Genomic DNA, 21,429 nt, shown 5'->3' with positions numbered 1-21,429 from the left:
ACACACCAGTCAATGCTCTGTCAGCCCCCCCGCCATCACCCCCCCCCCCCCCCCATCACCCCCGTTATCATCGACCATAGCGTTGTTTCACTGTAAACATCATCATCTGCCCATTAAGGAGACATCGCCCAACCCTAATTACTGTCATTTTTTAGATGTATGAAATATTTTATAATTTAGTGTAAAGGAAAAGGCTTCAGACATCATTGGTCACGTGATCAATGTAGAATGAATCAAGCTTCGGCACCGTGATTCAAACCACTGCATGTTGTTTTTTCGGCACGTTTCTTTCTTTCTTTCTTTCTTTCTTTAAGTTCTCAGTTTCTTGTGAGACCAGAACAGAATTAAGAGTGTCTGAACAGTGGGAAGTCCTTATAAAGGCACTAAACAGGTGGCTGGAAGACCACCAGCGCCCCCTTTTTATGGAAATATGAAGATGTCCCTGTAGTTTTATCTGTATAGTTTAACTGATTTAGGCAGTTCTGTTCAGTTAAATGACTGAATGCTTTTATTTTAATATTCACTGGCATTTTTGTCTTTTCCAGAAATGAAAATATTCTCCTGAAATTCATCACCAACAACCAGGATATTTATCAAAAGATCAAAGTTAAACTGCTGAAAGAGGTGAAGCACAAGCCATCCAGAAGAATCTCCAGAACACGCAGAAATTGTTTGCTACATTTAACAGACAAATAAAGCAAAGTCCCGACATGGAGAAACATCAGCACTCTGTCAAGAGTTTTACTAAACAGAGTAATCTCAAAATACACCAGCGCATTCACACAGGAGAGAAACCGTATTACTGCTCAGACTGTGGGGGGAGTTTTAATCGGCAGAGTCATCTCCAACAACACCAGCGCATTCACACAGGAGAGAAACCGTATCACTGCTCAGACTGTGGAAAGAGTTTTAATCAACAGAGTACTCTCAAAAAACACCAGCGCATGCACACAGGAGAGAAACCGTATCACTGCTCAGACTGTGGAAAGAGTTTTAATCAACAGAGTACTCTCAAAATACACCAGCGCATTCACACTGGAGTAAAACCATATTACTGCTCAGACTGTGGGAAGATTTTTACTACCCAGAGTGCTCTCAAAAAACACCAGCGCATTCACACTGGAGTAAAACCATATTACTGCTCAGACTGTGGGAAGATTTTTACTACCCAGAGTGCTCTCAAAATACACCAGCGCATTCACACAGGAGAGAAACCGTATCGTTGCTCAGACTGTGGGAAGAGTTTTACTACCCAGAGTGCTCTCAAAATACACCAGCGCATTCACACTGGAGTAAAACCATATTACTGCTCAGACTGTGGGAAGATTTTTACTACCCAGAGTGCTCTCAAAATACACCAGCGCATTCACACAGGAGAGAAACCGTATCACTGCTCAGACTGTGGGAAGAGTTTTAATCAACAGAGTACTCTCAAACTGCACCAGTGCATTCACACAGGAGAGAAACCGTATCGTTGCTCAGACTGTGGAAAGAGTTTTACTACACTGAGTGCTCTCAAAAAACACCAGCGCATTCACACAGGAGAGAAACCGTATCACTGCTCAGAGTGTGGGAAGAGTTTTAATCAACAGAGTCATCTTAAAAAACACCAGCGCATTCACACAGGAGAGAAACCGTATCACTGCTCAGACTGTGGGAAGAGTTTTACTGAACAGAGTGCTCTCAAACAACATCAGCGCATTCACACAGGAGAGAAACCGTATCACTGCTTAGACTGTGGGAAGAGTTTTACTAAACAGATTAAACTCAAAATACACCAGCGCATTCACACAGGAGAGAAACCGTATCACTGCTCGGACTGTGGGAAGAGCTTTAATCGACTGGAGACTCTCAAACTGCATCAGCGCATTCACACAGGAGTAAAACCGTATTCCTGCTCAGACTGTGGGAAGAGTTTTACTACACAGAGTACTCTCAAAATACACCAGCGCATTCACACAGGAGAGAAACCGTATGAGTGCTCAGACTGTGGGAAGAGTTTTACTAAACAGAGTAATCTCAAAAAACACCAGCGCATTCACACAGGAGAGAAACCGTATCACTGCTCAGTCTGTGGGAAGAGTTTTAATCAACAGAGTAATCTCAAAAAACACCAGCGCATTCACACAAGAGAGAAAACTGTCCCAAATTTGTTCCACGGCAATAAAAAGCGCAAATCGTAAATCTTTCAGACAGAACACCTTATCCTACACAAATGTTTCACTTTGTCACTTGGGATACGTTCCACCAGAAACAAACATGAACTGAATTTAACAATGGATTTTACAGGTTCAGCAAAATGAATCTGATCCAGCGATGATGTTTATTGAATTTAATGTTATGTTTTCTCGTATGTTTGAATATTCCAGGACATTCTTCGTGAGTTTTTAGGTCAGTTTTTAGGGTAGTTACGGTAGGAGTTCAGTTCTGAAGAAGGGAAGGTTGTTTAAGTTCGAGTGAGGGCACTGCCAGTGTTTGCACCAGATGTTAGATTAGCATAATTTAGTCTTTAAAATTTAGATGTTGTTAGGAGTACAGTAGGATTCTTAGTCTGCAACTAAGCATTTTGGATCAAACCTTCAGTGCTTATGCCTAAAGGGTTTTGAATGCATTTAATCGCTTTTCTAGTATATACAGATTTAATTATTTCCATTAATTTCCAATATTTTTTGGGTGAAGCTACTGTCGCGCTGAGCTTTTTAACTGTCCCTGCGGAGCTCTTTAACTGTTAAAAAGCTCTGCGCGACAGTAGGTGAACTCCCAGTTAGGCAACAGAGGGGTGTGCATGCTAAAATCCAGTGTATTTAGTATCTTCTCTGCTTGTTACATAATTATAGCCTATCTAACGTTCCACTCTTGACCTTGTGGCTGTTTATGAGTGTTTTCTAGTTTTAACAATGTCTACCTTTTAGAAATGAATACAGGAATAGTCAACCATGCTAGAAATTAATCATTCATTATTGTGGCACTGTCACTATATTGCAAAAATATTTTATACAGTAAGGAACCTAAGTTTATTGTTTGAAATAAATGTTCTATTTGTTTAAATTGTCTCATCTTTTTATCTTCTCACATAATTTAAACAAAATTTATAGGCCATTTGAATTGATAAATCATTCTAGAATCGAAAATCGTTTCTGAATCGAACCTTGACCCCAAAAATCGGAATCGAATCAAATCGAAACACTGAGAGATTCATACCCCTAATATTTACTTGTGTGTGTTTCAATAAAATTCTTTTATATTGCAAGATCTGCAATCTCGTGTTTTCTCACTATATGGTTGATAACCTTTCTGTGACCTGGAACCTATCCATCCTGAGCCTGTTTTATGTTATTATTTGGTGAAGGGTGTGATTGGAGACAACCACACCTGCACACTCTTATTTTTAAATGTTTTATACATTTATATATACAGTTATTATTTTTGTGTTCACTTAATAATTTATTTAAAAACTGCTCTCTTTTGAACTGTCACAATGACGCAGGGCTTTGGAGGTTGTTTGTACATTTTCAGGAATCAGGAAGGTCAGAGTGTTTTCATCAACAGTGAGAGCTGTGAGGAGAACGTGACCCTGAGTGGCAGAGAAGCTTCACTGCTGTTCTGGGACCAGTGCATATGAACTAGGAGACAACAAGCTATCTGAGTGAAGTGCTGGGAACCTCTCCTCAGATATCCAGCGCATGCCTGTTCTACACGCCGTAAAGTCGCACACAGGCCAGAAGATCTTCCCATCCACTCTTTTCCTCTGTTTCATCTTCTCACAGACTTTAGGGCACATAAGGATTGTTTGGAACACAAGGACTGTCTGCTGTGTTCATGAAGGACACAGAGCTGAACAACATCATGATAAGAACTTGTTGCTCAGACAGGCTGGAGCTGATCACATCATTGGAACTGGACAACAAGCTGTTAACTGGACTGGATAAATGTATAACTGCTTGGATTAAGTCTGGAGGGCTCCCTCTCTTTCTCTCTCTCTGGGTTGTGAATGTGTTGATCTATCACGATTTTATTACACTATGTGTTCACTCGTTGATGTACTTTTACTCTTTTCTAATATATATTTATATATATATATAATGCTGAAACTATGCTTTTTCCAGTGAACTTTCATACATTTTAAATTCTAAGCTCTGACTCATTGGTCATCATTTCGTGTTCATAACACTAACTTTACCAAGTGCAGATGCGGTCACTGCACTGCCGTGCCGACTGTAACCGAGTGTATTTGCTGTCAGGAGGCTAACGTGGACCATTTGCTCAGAGATCTTCCCTGCAGAACCCTGAGCAGAACTTTTCAGATGCTTGTCTGAGAGCAAGAATTTTTGGAGGTGTTTATTCTCTCTCTGTGTGAGGTCCATGTAGAAACCCTGCAGCCCGTCAACAGCAGGTATTGCCATCCCATTAACTAGCCTGTTTATATACATTTAAATATTTAGCATGTAAAGTCCAGAGTTCATTAAGACTGATTGTTGATAAACCGTTAAAAGTTAAAAGGCTTGCTGGGTAGCTAGCTTCATTTAGCTAGTGTAAGCTAGCATTGGCTAGCTATCTTAACAAGGCTAGCATTAGCTAACTAACTTAGCAGGCTAAGTAGCTAATGCTAGCTTTGTTATCTGTTAACTGTCAGCTGTGTGTCGTTTGGCTCATTCCGTGCAGCTCACAGCTGCTGCTTTTATAGTAACTCCAGTCGGACGGTCTGTACATCCCAGCTGTTCAGAGTTAAAATTAAAAAGGAGGAAAAAAGCCTCGGACTTAAGCTTATTTGTCCAGCGAACGACTAAATTAATGCTCCTGACTCAACAACCCTCTCCTCCATAGTCTTCGTGTAGAAAATGCTTGCTACTAACCCTAGCATTGTGCTAACCCTATAAAATTATACTACACCCAGTATTGCTACACCCAGGGGCAATACAAAGGTGCCCTCTTTGCATCTATTTTTGGTTTGGCTTTTATTATCCATTGAGGAACCAGTGTAGGCTAATAGTTATTTATGTGTTAGGCGTTGGAGAACCAACCTCGAGACGTCACTTTCAGCGCTGGGACAAGATGGCGCTACACTTACTTAAAAAATGACGTTTAGATTGCTTATTATTTTAACTCAGTTTCACTGACAACTGTTAAACTAATAAAATGTGTTAGAGTACAAACTCATCTTGCGAATTATATTAAATATTGAAGTGTTTCATGTCCACTTTAATATTAGCTAATGTAGCTAATTAAGACATTCCAAACTGAAAAAAGTAGATAACGTTAGCTAAAGTAGATAACTAAAGTATTCCACACTGAAATAATGTAGTTAACATTAGCTAACCTAGCTGGCTTAATCTTTGCACTCTGAAATAAAGTAGTTAACATTAGCTAATCTAGCTAGCTAAAACATTCCACATGTAAACAAAGTAGTTAAAATGACCTAAAGTAGCTAGCTAAAACATTCCACATGTAAACAAAGTAGTTAAAATTACCTAAAGTAGCTAGCTAAAACATTAAACACTGAAACAAAGTAGTTAAAATTACCTAAAGTAGCTAGCTGAAACATTACACACTGAAATAAAGTAGTTAACATTAGCTAATGTAGCTAGCTAAATCTTTTCACTTTGAAATAAAGTTAACATTAGCTAACCTAGCTAGCTAACACATCCCACACTGAAATAAATTGTTAAAACTACCTAAAGTAGCTAGCTGAAACAGTACACACTGAAATAAAGTAATTAATATTAGCTAACCTAGCTAGCTAAAACATTCCACACTGAAATAAAATAGTTAATATTAGCTAACCTAGCTAGCTATAAAGATTCCACACTGAAATAAAGTAGTTCAAATTACCTAAAGTTGCTAGCTGAAACATTACACACTGAAATAAAGTAGTTAACATTAGCTAACGTAGCTAGCTAAATCTTTTCACTCTGAAATAAAGTAAACATTAGCTAACCTAGCTAGATAAAACATTACACACTGAAATAAAGTAGTTAACATTAGCTAACGTAGCTAGCTAAAACATTCCACACTGAAATAAAGTAGTTAACATTAGCTAACCTAGCTAGCTAAAACATTCCACACTGAAATAAAGTAGTTAACGTTAGCTAACCTAGCTAGCTAAAACATTCCACACTGAAATAAAGTAGTTAACGTTAGCTAACCTAGCTAGCTAAAACATTCCACACTGAAATAAAGTAGTTAACATTAGCTAACCTAGCTAGCTAAAACATTCCACACTGAAATAAAGTAGTTAACATTAGCTAACCTAGCTAGATAAAACATTCCACACTGAAATAAAGTAGTTAATATTAGCTAACCTAGCTAGCTAAAACATTCCACACTGAAATAAAGTAGTTAACATTAGCTAACCTAGCTAGCTGAAACAGTACACACTGAAATAAAGTAATTAATATTAGCTAACCTAGCTAGCTAAAACATTCCACACTGAAATAAAATAGTTAATATTAGCTAACCTAGCTAGCTATAAAGATTCCACACTGAAATAAAGTCGTTCAAATTACCTAAAGTTGCTAGCTGAAACATTACACACTGAAATAAAGTAGTTAACATTAGCTAACGTAGCTAGCTAAATCTTTTCACTCTGAAATAAAGTAAACATTAGCTAACCTAGCTAGATAAAACATTACACACTGAAATAAAGTAGTTAACATTAGCTAACGTAGCTAGCTAAAACATTCCACACTGAAATAAAGTAGTTAACATTAGCTAACCTAGCTAGCTAAAACATTCCACACTGAAATAAAGTAGTTAACGTTAGCTAACCTAGCTAGCTGAAACAGTACACACTGAAATAAAGTAGTTAACATTAGCTAACCTAGCTAGCTAAAACATTCCACACTGAAATAAAGTAGTTAACATTAGCTAACCTAGCTAGATAAAACATTCCACACTGAAATAAAGCAGTAATTATTAATTAACCTAGCTAGCTAAAACATTCCACACTGAAATAAAGTAGTTAACATTAGCTAACCTAGCTAGCTAAAACATTACACACTGAAATAAAGTAGTTAACATTAGCTAACCTAGCTAGCTAAAACATTCCACACTGAAATAAAGTAGTTAACGTTAGCTAACCTAGCTAGCTAAAACATTCCACACTGAAATAAAGTAGTTAACATTAGCTAACCTAGCTAGCTAAAACATTCCACACTGAAATAAAGTAGTTAACATTAGCTAACCTAGCTAGATAAAACATTCCACACTGAAATAAAGCAGTAATTATTAATTAACCTAGCTAGCTAAAACATTCCACACTGAAATAAAGTAGTTAACATTAGCTAACCTAGCTAGCTAAAACATTCCACACTGAAATAAAGTAGTTAACATTAGCTAACCTAGCTAGCTAAAACATTCCACACTAAAATAAAGTAAATGTTAGCTAACCTAACTAAATGTTAGTTAATTTTATTTTTTTATTAAAATTTTGAACAGTGTTAACTTGCATGGTAAATTTTGAATAGGCATGGTGACCATCACAAAGTGAAGCATTGATTATTTAATATAAGGAGTAAATGTGTGACGAATACCAGGACCCGAGGATACGAGCGCTGATTAGTAAACAGGTTTATTTACAGGACTAGGCAAACAGAGGTGGTCAGGGACAGGCAATGTCACTCATTTGTATGCCTACAAGACGCCAGGTCATCCAAAACATTAAGTACACACAAAAACTCACCAGTCAGGCAGCCTATTACTGTGAATAAGTTTCACATTGAAGGGCAGCCTTTAAAAAGTTTTTTTTATGTGATATGACATAATATTTGTCTCATTTACCGTTGCAGTTCCATTATAGTTAGCTAACTATTGAACACTATTTTACACTAAGCAACGCATAGCCCCTTCCATTAGAACACTGAAAAGGGGTTTGACAGCCATGGCTCCACCCCCGTAGTGAAAATCATGAATCTGATTGGTTAGATTGTCTTGCGACTTTGCTAAAGACTCATTACTACAACCTTCACAAAATCAGTAGAAGGGTCACTCAGACACACGGGAGGGGCAGAAGTCATTTTAAAAAGCTTTGATTGGTTAGAACTGCTGTCAGTCAGATAAGAGTCCCATAGCCACTGAAAAACACAGACTAATGCTTTTATTTAGTTGCTGTTTTTTATTTTAGTTAATTCATAAAATATTTGCTCATAGTTTACAATAACTATAATTAGAAGGGCCTTACTGCACACCACTGCTGTAATCTGTAAAAACACTTTGTGAGTTGCTCTGGAAAAGTGCTATACAAATAGAGATTACTTACTTACTAGCATTGTAAACCTGTTGGGAGCATCTGCTAAAAGCTCTGTATCTTGGTAGGCTGGCAGTAACCGGATGTTTTTTTTACTTTACCCAAGTCCATTATTGGAATTCTCATTTGGGTGCCTGTTAGTACTTACACAATAATAACATAAGACATTCTGAAGATCCATCAGGGTCACAGTGAGGTTATCAACCATTTCTTGGGTGGATATTTCAATATAAAAGTATTTTTTTGTTGAAACACAGGCATATAAGTAAATGTAGAGGTGAAGCAATACAAACATAATAGTTGGTACTGGAAAAAAAGAAGAGGAAACTAAATAATTTGAATGTTCTTAGAAACTTTGAAAATCACACAAAAAAAAAAAACATTAAGCAAGATATGATATCCAATAAGAAAAGGATTAGAGTATATAGCTTGAGTAACACAACAACCAAATATACCTCTATATCCCTCTATGGTAACAGATTTTTAATCAGACTGAACCATAGACCAAGGAGAACACCAGCAGAGGGAGTGAATGAGTCTGCAACCTTACTGCACTACACAAGCCTGATTTGGGTTGATTTCAGTATGGGAACTACAGCTGGAGTGTTTTATTTAAACTCTGGAAAGGATTTTTTGGTCTCTCTGCGGGTCTGGATGCTCCTCTCTGGTCTACATGACAGTACCCGGCACAGTGTCGTCTCTCTGTAGCTCTGGGTCTCACTTTTGGGAGCACTCTCTGGAGTGGCTTAGTGTTTTCCCCTTATCCTTTCATATGGGTGGGCCTGGTGGTTAATAGCTTTAGGCTAAGCTATGCTACACTGAGGTACAAACTGAAGTAAACAAACTGTGGACGGCTTCCATAGAGATACCAGAAATGAATGGAAAATAATCAATTCTGCATAGAAAAGAGATTAAATGCTTTGAAATCCTTCTAATCATAAGCGCTGAAGGTTTGATTCTAAACTATTAATTGTAAGCTAAGAATCCTACTCTACTCCTGACAACTACGACATCTAAATTTTAAGGCTTAAGTTATGCAATTCTAACATCTGGAGCAAACACTGGCAGTGCCCTCGCTCGAACGACCTTCCCTTCTTCAGTACAGAACTCTTACCGTAACTACCTTAAAATCTGAGCTCTGTCTCACGAAGAATGTCCTGGAATATCAAACATACAAGAAGACATAACAAGGAATTTAATAAACGTCATCCCTGGATCAGATTCATTTTGCTGAACCTGTAAAATCCATTGTTAAATTCAGTTCATGTTTGTTTCTGGTGGAACGTGTCCCAAGTGACAAAGTGAAACATTTGTGTAGGATAAGGTGTTCTGTCTGAAAGATTTACGATTTGCACTTTTAATTGCAGCGGAAAAGATTTGGGATAGTTTTCTCTCCTGTGTGAACGCGCTGGTGTGTTTTGAGATCACTCTGTTTAGTAAAACTCTTGACAGAGTGCTGATGTTTCTCCATGTCGGGACTTCATTTGTCTGTTTAATGTGGCAAACGATTTCTGCGTGTTCTGGAGATTCTTCAGGACGGCTTGTGCTTCAACTCTTTCAGCAGTTTAACTTTGCTTTTTGTTAATTATCCTGGTTGTTGGTAGTGATGAATTTCTGGAGAAAACCTGGAATATTTTTATTTCTGGAAAAAACAAAAATGAATGAATTGTACATTAAAATAAAAGCAGGTAAATTATCCAAAAGTACCTAGATCAGTTTCACTATATGGACAAAACAACCATAAAAGTTTCAGAACTTTTATTCTAACTCCATAGACATTATAATATATACTTATATCTTAACAGTCAGCAGGCTGCAGCTGCAGAATTTGTGTAGCAGAAACAATTCTAATTGTATAATTCTCCCTTTCAAATAATATTTTTAGTGTAAAGTTCATTTTATAATTCTCCCTTTCAAATAATATTTTAATGTTTTATATTCATATTTTATATTATATGAAAAGTTCAGTGAATACAATGTCACATTAAATTGGAATGTTTAAAACATTCAAATTAAACAACATTTACTAAAAATTACAAAAAATCAAAATGTAACCGGTCTCATTACTGCATCTTGCAGATGAAGGGGGCTCATTAGAACCATGCAACAAAAGTGCAGCAGGGTCAGAGCCATCCACTGTGAACAAGATAAAGATCTCTGAGCAAACTCCTTCATGCCCAGTTCACCAAGGGATGCCCCTAAAAATAAATCAGTGTTTCGATTAAATATATAGATATTTTGGATTGCATTAAATGAATGGTCTATCAATTTTATTTTCAGAGTTTAGTATTTGTTATTTAAATTGTTATTTTTTAATACATATAATACACATTGGAAGCAAATAATTTTATTGTTCTCATATTTGCATTTGAATGTAGCGCTTTTAATGTTTAATGTATCTTGTAGTTATCTTGCTCCATGTTTTACATTAATTACACTGTGGATTACACTATACTACACTCAAATCAACTAAAACTAAAGTTTGACTATAGAATAAATAGTGTAAATCGCTGGACAATCATTTGTCAGGACAATTTGTTGCCTTTCTTGTGGGGAAAAAGGGATTAAATACCCATTCAGTTATTCTGAAGTCTAGTAGTTTTATTAGTAAGAACTCCAGTTACAGATTTATTCACTATAATTCTACCTAGTGCCATATTTTTTTTAATTTAATTTTGGGTATGTATAGTTCAGGTTTTAGTGTTAATAATATTTTTCCTATTTATAACTGGGGTTTTAACAATTACAATTTCCTTCAAAATATCTGCAAATTCAATTGCTACTAGTAATAATGTAATTGTAGATAAAAGAGAATCTATTTCCATGTAAATCATTAGCCTTGTTATTATTATTATTATTATTATTATTATATTTACGAAATTTTGGAATTTAGATTGGTAAATTGTATTTTACACTAATGATAATAAATTAAAAATATATTAAAATAAGATCAAAGTAAAAATATATTTTTATTAGTAGAAATTGTAATTCAAAGTCATTGTATATATGTGTAACTGGAGTTTTTCCAGTAAAAAAAAAAAAGTAAAATCCAATGTAAATCAATGGTAAGTCAGAACTACATTGAGGATATGAGGTAATATCTGAAACCAGAGTTGTATCGCTGGTGTGGCTTTAGGCTAAAACGGCTTTACATGGCTATATTGTATTTTTAAATTTGCAAGCGGTTGTATGAAAAATGGATTTAAATGGGAAAACAGTAAAAACTCCAGTTACAGTTATCTAATATTATTTAATATGTTTTATTAGTACAAATCAATCCAATCCATCTCAACCCATATTAATTATAAATTCTGATTATACAAATGTTTATTCATCTGATATCAAATATCTCTAAAATTATTTTTCACTAGAAAAAAAGTGTATTTTTTATATGGAGAAATAAAATATAGATATCTACACGGAGTTGTCTGATTTACATTAAACTTCCCTTGTCTATAATCACTTTTTTACTAGTAAAATTCCACACTTCTGTAAGGGATTTCTAAATAATACTAATTGAATTGAATTTTCAGTAGTAAAAATGAGAATTATGTAAGTGAGATTTCATGTAAATCAATGGAAACATATTACTATTAAAAACAACATTAATGATCCTGCTAACAAGACTAGTCAAAATTAGTTTATAGATCTGTTTTATACCTGAATTATAATGAAGAGATTATGATTGTGGCTATGTATTTATTTATTTTTTTAGATGGAACAAAACTTTGGAAGAGCTTCGCCCTACCAGAGAGGATGTTACATTCACCTAAAATGTGTTGCGAAAGTGACCCAAACAACTGCAGTATCCTTCACTTTCGAAGAGACTGTGTCAGCTGATCTCACAACTAATCCCCTCTGTGCACTGAGGGATGAGTCGTCAGTGTTTACTTTATACCTGACAGAGGGAAAAGTGACCCTGGATCAGACCTATATGTTTAAAAATCATATAGATTAAAAATGAGAAAGCATACATAAATGCCAACACTGACATTTACAGGACATGCAACATGCCTGAAAGATAAAAAAATGTGGAAAAGGCAGCAAACATAGTCTGTCCATCAAGCGTTGAGACAAAGCTTCTCAGATCAGATCTGCAAAAGGCTTTGTGACTGTGCAGGAGCGAATAACATCAGTGAGTGTTTTAATAGCTGGGTAAACATTGCTTCATGAAAAAGGACTTCATACTAGTCATTGTAACTGGGTGTAAAAATGTATGAACTTGTTTTTAATATGTCTTAAAACAATTAAGTATTAAAGTAATTAATAAGGACTGCGAGCAGAAATCAACTTAGAAACAACTAGTAAGAAGTGTAATTTGTTGGTATTACTTATTAATTTAATTAATTGTTAATGGGGACCTGCAGATACTAAGTGGTGATAATCAGAAAATGATTGCTAGCAAACTATACTTTAAACTGACAGACAACCTTAACAACTAACAATAACCTGTCTTACTGAGATGTTCTTAGAAAATATTTTATTTCAGTGTGGAATGTTTTAGCTAGCTAGGTTAGCTAAATGTAACCACTTTATTTCAGTGTGGAATGTTGTAATTAGCTAGGTTAGCTAAATGTCTAATTTATTTAAAAGTGGAAAATTTAGCTAGCTAGGTTAGCTAATGTTAAATACTTTATTTCAGAGTGGAATTGTTTAGCTAGCTAGGTTAGCTAATGTTAACTACTCTATTTCAGTGTGGAATGATTTAGTTAGCTTGGTTAGCTAATGTTTAATTTATTTGAAAGTGGAACGATCTAGCTAGCTAGGTTAACTAATATTAACTATATATCAGTGTGGAATGTTTCAGCTAGCTAGGTTAGCCAATGTTTACTTCATTTCAAAGTGGAAAGATTTAGCTAGTTAGGTTAGCTTAACTACTGTATTTAAGTGTGGAATTATTTAGCAAGCTATATTAGCTAATGTTAACTACTTTATTTCAGTGTGGAATGACTTACCTAGCTAGATTAGCAATTTTTTAGCTAGCTAGGTTAACCAATGTTAACTACTTTATTTAAGAGTGGAATAATTTAGCTAGCTATGTTAGCTAATGTTAACCGTGTTTCAGTGTGGAATGTTTTAGCTAGCTACGTTAGCTTATTTTTACTTCATTTCAAAGTGGAAAGATTTAGTTAGCTAGGTTAGCTAATGTTAACTACATTATTTTAGTGTGGAATGTTTGAGTTAGCTACTTTAGGTAATTTTAACTGCTTAATTTCAGTGTGGAATGTTTTAGCTAGCTAGGTTAGCTAATGTTAACTACATTATTTTAGTGTGGAATGTTTTAGTTAGCTAGGTTAGCTAATGTTAACTACTTTATTTTAGTGTGGAATGTTTGAGTTAGCTACTTTAGGTAATTTTAACTGCTTAATTTCAGTGTGGAATCTTTATAGCTAGCTAGGTTAGCTAATATTAACAACTTTATTTCAGTGTGTACTCTTTCAGCTAGGTACTTTAGGTAATTTTAACCCCATTTTTTTCCAGTGTGGGATGTTTTAGCTAGCTAGGTTAGCTAATGTTAACTACTCTATTTCAGTGTGGAATGTTTGAGTTAGCTACTTTAGGTAATTTTAACTGCTTAATTTCAGTGTGGAATGTTTTAGCTAGCTAGGTTAGCTAATGTTAACTACATTATTTTAGTGTGGAATGTTTTAGTTAGCTAGGTTAGCTAATGTTAACTACTTTATTTTAGTGTGGAATGTTTGAGTTAGCTACTTTAGGTAATTTTAACTGCTTAATTTCAGTGTGGAATCTTTATAGCTAGCTAGGTTAGCTAATATTAACAACTTTATTTCAGTGTGTACTCTTTCAGCTGGGTACTTTAGGTAATTTTAACCCCCTTTTTTTCCAGTGTGGGATGTTTTAGCTAGCTAGGTTAACTAATGTCAACTACTCTATTTCAGTGTGGAATGTTTGAGTTAGCTACTTTAGGTAATTTTAACTGCTTAATTTCAGTGTGGAATGATTTAGCTAGCTAGCTAATGTTAACTACATTATTTCAGTGTGGAATATTTTAGTTATCTACTTTAGCTAACTTTATCTACTTTTTTTCAGTTTGGAATGTCTTAGTTAGCTACATTAGCTAATATTAAAGTGGACATGAAACACTTCAATATTTAATATAATTCGCAAGATGAGTTTTAACAGTTGTCAGTGAAACTGAGTTAAAATAATAAGCAATCTAAACGTCATTTTTTAAGTAAGTGTAGCGCCATCTTGTTCCAGCGCTGTAAGTGACGTCTCGAGGTTGGTTCTCCAACACCTAACATATAAATAACTATTAGCCCACACTGGTTCCTTAATGGATAATAAAAGCCAAACCAAAAATAGATGCAAAGAGGGCACCTTTGTATTGCCCCTGGGTGTAGCAATACTGGGTGTAGTATAATTTTATAGGGTTAGCCACAATGCTAGGGTTAGTAGCGAGCATTTTCTACACGAAGACTATGGAGGAAAGGGTTTTTGAGTCAAGAGCATTAATTTAGTCGTTCGCTGGACAAATAAGCTGAAGTCCGAGGCTTTTTTCCTCCTTTTTAATTTTAACTCTGAACAGCTGGGATGTACAGACCGTCCGACTGGAGTTACTATAAAAGCAGCAGCTGTGAGCTGCACGGAATGAGCCAAACGACACACAGCTGACAGTTAACAGATAACAAAGCTAGCATTAGCTACTTAGCCTGCTAAGTTAGTGAGCTAAATAGCTAATGCTAGCCTTTTTAAGATAGCTAGCCAATGCTAGCTTACACTAGCTAAATAAAGCTAGCTACCCAGCAAGCCTTTTAACTTACAAACTGAACGGTTTATCAACAATCAGTCTTAATGAATTTTGAACTTTACATGCTAAATATTTAAATGTATATAAACAGGCTAGTTCATGGGATGGCAATACCTGCTGTTGACGGGCTGCAGGGTTTCTGCATGGACCTCACATAGAGAGAGAATAGACACCTCCAAAAATTCTGGCTCTCAGACAAGCATCTGAAAAGTTCTGCTCAGGGTTCTGCAGGGAAGATCTCTGAGCAAATGGTCCACGTTAGCCTCCTGACAGCAAATACACTCGGTTGCAGTCGGCACGGCAGTGCAGTGACCGCATCTGCACTTGGTAAAGTTAGTGTTATGAACACGAAATGATGACCAATGAGTCAGAGCTTAGAATTTAAAATGTATGAAAGTTTACTGGAAAAATAGTTTCAGCATTACATATATATATAAATATATATTAGAAAAGAGTAAAAGTACATCAACGAGTGAATGTCCTGGAATATCAAACGTACGAGAAAACATAACATTAATTTCAATAAACATCATCTGGATCCGATTCTTTTTGCTGAACCTGTAAAATCCATTGTTAAATTCAGTTCATGTTTATTTCTGGTGGAACGTGTCCCAAGTGACAGAGTGAAACATTTGTGTAGGATAAGGTGTTCTGTCTGAAAGCTTTTTATTGCCGTGGAACAAATTTGGGACAGTTTTCTCTCCTGTGTGAACGCGCTGATGATTTTTAAGTTGACTCTGTGTAGCAAAACTCTTCTCACAATCTGAACAGTGATACGGTTTCTCTTCTGTGTGAATGCGCTGGTGTATTTTAAAATCACTCTGGGTAGTAAAACTCTTCCCACAGTCTGAACAGTAATATGGTTTTACTCCTGTGTGAATGCGCTGGTGTATTTTGAGATTACTCTGTTGATTAAAACTCCTCCCACAGTCTGAGCAGTGATACGGTTTCTCTCCTGTGTGAATGCGTTGGTGTATTTTGAGATTACTCTGTTGATTAAAACTCTTCCCACAGTCTGAGCAGTGATACGGTTTCTCTCCTGTGTGAATGCGCTGGTGTTTTTTGAGATCACTCTGTGCTGTAAAACTCCTCCCACAGTCTGAGCAGTGATACGGTTTCTCTCCTGTGTGAATGCGCTGGTGTTGTTGGAGAGTACTCTGTTGATTAAAACTCTTCCCACAGTCTGAGCAGTGGTACGGTTTCTCTCCTTTGTGAATGCGCTGGTGCAGTTTGAGATGACCCTGTTGATTAAAACTCTTCCCACAGTCTGAGCAGTGGTACGGTTTCTCTCCTGTGTGAATGCGCTGATGTGTTTTGAAAGTACTCTGTTGATTAAAACTCTTCCCACAGTCTGAGCAGTGGTACGGTTTTTCTCCTGTGTGAATGCGCTGGTGTTTTTTGAGATCACTCTGTTTAGTAAAACTCTTGACAGAGTGCTGATGTTTCTCCATGTCGGGACTTGGCTTTATTTGTCTGTTAAATGTAGCAAACTATTTTTGTGTGTTCTCCAGATTCTTCAGGATGGCTTGTGCTTCCCCTCTTTCAGCAGTTTAACTTTGATCTTTTGATAAATATCCTGGTTGTTGGTGGTGAATTTCAGGAGAATATTTTTATTTCTGGAAAAGACAAAAATGCCAGTGAATATTAAAATAAAAGCAAGTCATTTAACTGAACAGAACTGCCTAAATCAGTTAAACCATAGACTGTGTATAGCTGGACAGAGCATCATCTCTCAAAAGTGAAGCCACCACAGGTCGGGCGCCCCCTGCTGTTCGGCTGCAGAAAGCTGTGTAACTCCACCCATCCCCATGGGTTTCAATGGCAAAACAGACAACTCTCAATCACGTTTTTTTTCTAATATACTGTAATAGGCTCTATGCACGTAAGACTTTCGCCTTCATCTATACCGGCATTTTCATTTCCGGTTAGCTATAAGTGCATTGTAAACAATGGCATTTTACATACAGTGTTTGCATTATTGCATTTTGTTAAGATATAAGGTGCGGTCCAATCCGAAGACAGCTGCCTAGGTAGTCATTGCCTTTAAAGGCAATGACTCCCTTGTTCGGCAGCATTTTCACCCATAAAGGATATTATGAGGCAGCGCGTTCGGGACACGCTCTGGAGTCAGCATACCGCATCACGTCTAGCGTGCTGTGCTCGTGAGCTCTGTTTACTAATAACTAAAGTTATTAAACACTTACCTCAGGATAAATCTTAAAGCAACGGCAGATATTTTTTTTACTCACCCAAATATTACAGATTAACTTTAATATTCCTGATTTACTTTAATTATACACTTTCCCTCACTTCATACTCCGAGTATTGTCAGTTTTATTTATATATTTAAACTATTTACACATTAAATAACTTATACCTAACAGTGACTTAAAACAGTTAAAGGTTTTGTAATACTGGACGGCCGGGTTATCTTAGTTTCCTAGCGGGGTTTCTTCAGCACTGCAGCCGCGTTTGGTACTCTGTAAGTCGGCTAGATGCGTGTTAGCTTACCCGGTAAATTAGCGTGATAAGCTAATGGTAGCTTCACCCGGTCAGGTCTTACATTACATAACGTACAGGCAAAAACAACACTGGAAAACAACTTAAAAGAGTCTAAAACATACTAGTCTGATAAACACATGCAGCGGTGAGTGGGAATACAGGAGAAAATTCCTTACATTTGTAGAGACACTCCCTGGCAGTGCCGGCTCCGTCCACCATGTATTTATCTGAGCGCTGATCTGGTGAAATTCATCATAAAGCATGCATCTCACGCTGCTTTCAGAATAGGGATAAAATAGGGCGCTGGTGGTCTTCCAGCCACCTGTTTAGTGCCTTTATAAGGACTTCCCACTGTTCAGACACTCTTAATTCTGTTCTGGTCTCACTAGAAACTGAGAACTTAAAGAAAGAAAGAAATAAAGAAACGTGTGCTGAAAAAACAACATGCAGTGGTTTGAATCACGGTGCCGAAGCTTGATTCATTCTACATTGATCATGTGACCAATGATGTCCGAAGCATACATCTTAAACAATGACAGTAATTAGGGTTGGACGATGTCTCCTCGATGGGCAGATGACGATGTTTACAGTGAAACAACGCGATTGTCGATGATATTGTGGTGGGCGGAGGGGGGGTGCTGACAGAGCATTGACTGGTGTGTCACGGGTAGGGTTGCAACGGTATGAGATTTTCACGGTATGATAACCGTCTCGGAAAATACCGCGGTATCACGGTATCACAGTTTGTTACATATATTATTAAACTGACCCTTAAAGAAATTACAAAAGTTTTTTTGTTCAATTAACTATTTATTGTAGAAACTACACCATCAGGTGAAGGAAACCATGTTTTTCCACTACTCTTAAGGGCATTAAGAGTGTATATATATATATATATAAAAAAGTTGGTATATAACCAGATACTGCAGAAAGAGGGGATTTATTTCTGACATGATCCTCACAATAGAGATTTCTATTTTAAGGCTTTCACACCTTAAAACCTTCAACATATGAAAAACAGGCACGTCAGAATTTGAAAATTAACGCATGTAAATGAATGGCGTCTTTCACATCCAGTCCGGCCAGGACCTTTACACGGACACGTGAATCCATTGTAGCACGCACTTCACGCCTGTACCTGCGTGCCCAAATTTCGGATAACTCAGCGCTTTTGCGGGCGCTTACCGCATGGGTTGTGCACGACTACAAAGAAGTTTTATTTAGGTTATTTAGGTAAAATTATAAACTGAACACATACTTTGCGCTGCACAGCGGGGTGGTGTTCTCGGAGATGGGAGAACAGGTTTGATGTATTTCCTCCTTTAGCTGTGACTACGGCCACATTGATTACAAGCTTGTTGATTACAAGATTACAAGTCTGTTTTCAGGCTGTTTGAATGAGCGAAATATGATCAGAATTATGTTAATTAACACTAGCATAGAACTATTATTTAATAAAAATGATTTTTAAGAACAGCTAAACACAGTGCGGAGAAGTTCACGTGCGAGAGAGAGAGACACACAGAGAGAGAGAGAGATTTGCGTGTTCTGATGTGAGCTACTCACAGGTAAAGGTTATCTTTTATCTCCTCGTGCTCATTTTAGTCCAATTCATAATTCTGCAGTTTCTCAGTGTTTTCTGTCGTATTTTGCGGCTAGCGCGAGCGCTTACAACTAACACCGCGGACCGCGAGGTGCAGCCGCGCTGCCGCTGTTATGCCGAATCCGACTCCCTGCTCAATCCGACTCCCGCTTCGCGGACAGAATCGGCACAACACCTCCCGCTGTAGAACTGCGGGAGTGAAAACAGCGCTTATAAATAAGTTAGTTAAGTTTCACTTTCAGTTTTCGTTATTTGGTTCGTTTTCATTAACAATAATAATTGGTTACTTAGCATTAACATTGTGATTATCACACCAGAGCTTTATTTAAAACTAAAATATATAATTAAAAAACAGATGCCTACATCTCAGACTATTTTCTGGAGCCCAACCCGACCCGGCCCGAGGAATGTGGTGGGAAATCTCGGCCCGAACGGACCCGATTTCGGGTCGGTCCTCGGGTCAGGTCTGGTTCGGGCAGAGAATCTAAGCTCTAGTCTGATGCACTTTCTGCCATTCTCACCGCTGTGTGCTGAGTAGCTGAAGCGGAGCAGAGTTGCGCATGCGCGGGTGACTTTCTCCGCTGGCTTGCGTTTTACCGGTAATAAGCAAACACACACGGTATGATAACCGTGCATTTTAATACCACGGTATACCGTGAAACCGGTTACCGCTGCAACCCTAGTCACAGGAGCGTGTAGGGTACTACAATCAAAATTGTTTGAGTACCGAATACTACATACTGGGCAGTGTGTAGTATGCAGTACATACTAGTGCAGTATGCAGTATAGTTGTATGCCATTCCAAATACAGCCAGTGTTTAAAACTAAAAAGTTATTTTTTAAACTTATAAATGCATGAAATACTGTAGATAATAAAATAAATAATAAATTGTACTATTGTGGAATAGTACAGTATAAAACATGCTGTCAGCAGCTGAAATAAATATTTTTTCTTTATAATGTTACTTCTGTTCAAACTTAAGTCACGTTGTTAGGCATATCTGTATATGTAACAAAATATTTTAAATAAAGGTAACATTAACAATTAGTTTACATCAGTCAACTGTGCTTACAACAGTAAGAAACACTGTAAAATTTTTAATTAATGCTTCAACTAGTTATTACATGACAAAAGTTAGACATTATTCACCATTAAAATTCCTAAAAACTCACGACTTAGTTAACAGGATCTACTACATTTTTAAACATTGGTAATTTAGAAATATGTGATGTCTTGTTTAGAGTCATTTAACAAATTTATGTCAGATATTGTGGACACATGTTTAGAAATCCACTTATTCTGATGCATTTTACATCATAATGCCAAATATTTCTCAAGCAGCTCGTCTGCTGCTCTAGTATGCTTGTTAAAGAGCAGACGGAGAGGCAGGTCTCATTCTCTCCTCCTGCCTTTATTCTCTCTACACATTTACACCAAAAAATAACCCAGCAGATTATTAAGTGTCTGCAACTGCATATACATCTCCTACATATCACCGACTCAATCCCGCACGTTCTGCCTGACCTGCGCAGCGCATCAATTAATTCATGCGTTGAGCTTTAAACGCGCAGATAAGCTGTAACTGGTGGATCAGCACAAAAATCACAGTGTGATTTATTACATTAAAACACAGAACATTTTCCTCTGCTGAACCTGAGAGAGCCCGAGAACAGCGGGGGGAATTCTCGCCAACCCGAGTTCATGCATCGGGTCAGACAGGCTGGAGTTCAGGCTGCGGTTTAGGCTCATGTTGAGGCAGAAAATCTAAACTATAGTAGTCGGTTCAGCAGAACAAAACGTTGAGAAAGAACCACAACATACCTGCACATACACAACAAAAATAATCCCAGCCGATTATTAAGCACCTGAAACTGCACATATATCTATAAAATATGAAACAGAAGTAAATACAGCACATGAACACACATTTTCAGGCTCAGTCACATGTAGTGTTTTGGCGCTGAAACGGCTGTACCTCAGAGCTGATAACCCGACCGGGGCAGAAATAATTAATTATTAGGCAAAATATGCTTCAATACCCGCTAAAAATGCACAGAAGAGTGACTAGAACTGATATAAGAGCTCATTTTCCCAGTAACTTTTCTCAAAAATATTTATATTTGCTTAAAACAGCACTTTTTCACGGAGCTCCTCAGCTCTGTTTACCTCCTGCGCTGCATTCAAGCTCCTCTGGAGCTACGGGGGCCGCGGAGGGACAATAAATAAATAAAAACACGCAGTTCTCTTGTTGATGCAGAGAATTGTAGTTCAAAATAAAATCACAGAAAAATAATGACCTTTTTACTGTT

General features: G+C 36.9%; 2 protein-coding genes across 5 annotated transcripts in view; both read left to right on the top strand.

Annotated features, from left to right (window-relative positions):
• Positions 1-4,133, top strand: part of LOC111196344 (zinc finger protein 658B-like) — a 298,411-nt gene extending 294,278 nt beyond the window's left edge. For all 3 annotated transcript variants that reach the window (XM_049477359.1, XM_049477360.1, XM_049477361.1), the window contains one exon: positions 546-4,133. In XM_049477359.1, the coding sequence (XP_049333316.1) occupies positions 711-2,183 (1,473 nt within the window). In that variant the 5' untranslated portion in view covers positions 546-710 and the 3' untranslated portion in view covers positions 2,184-4,133. The remainder of the gene's footprint in view (positions 1-545) is intronic.
• LOC125801328 (zinc finger protein 239-like) overlaps positions 1-21,429 on the top strand; it is a 157,917-nt gene that overhangs the window by 55,965 nt on the left and 80,523 nt on the right. The window lies entirely within an intron of this gene.

This window comes from Astyanax mexicanus, chromosome 4 (assembly GCF_023375975.1).
Source record: "Astyanax mexicanus isolate ESR-SI-001 chromosome 4, AstMex3_surface, whole genome shotgun sequence".
In the NCBI taxonomy this organism is placed as follows: domain Eukaryota; kingdom Metazoa; phylum Chordata; class Actinopteri; order Characiformes; family Acestrorhamphidae; genus Astyanax; species Astyanax mexicanus.
Note: the sequence above shows the minus strand (reverse complement) of the source record. Positions and strands in the feature narration are given on the sequence as shown.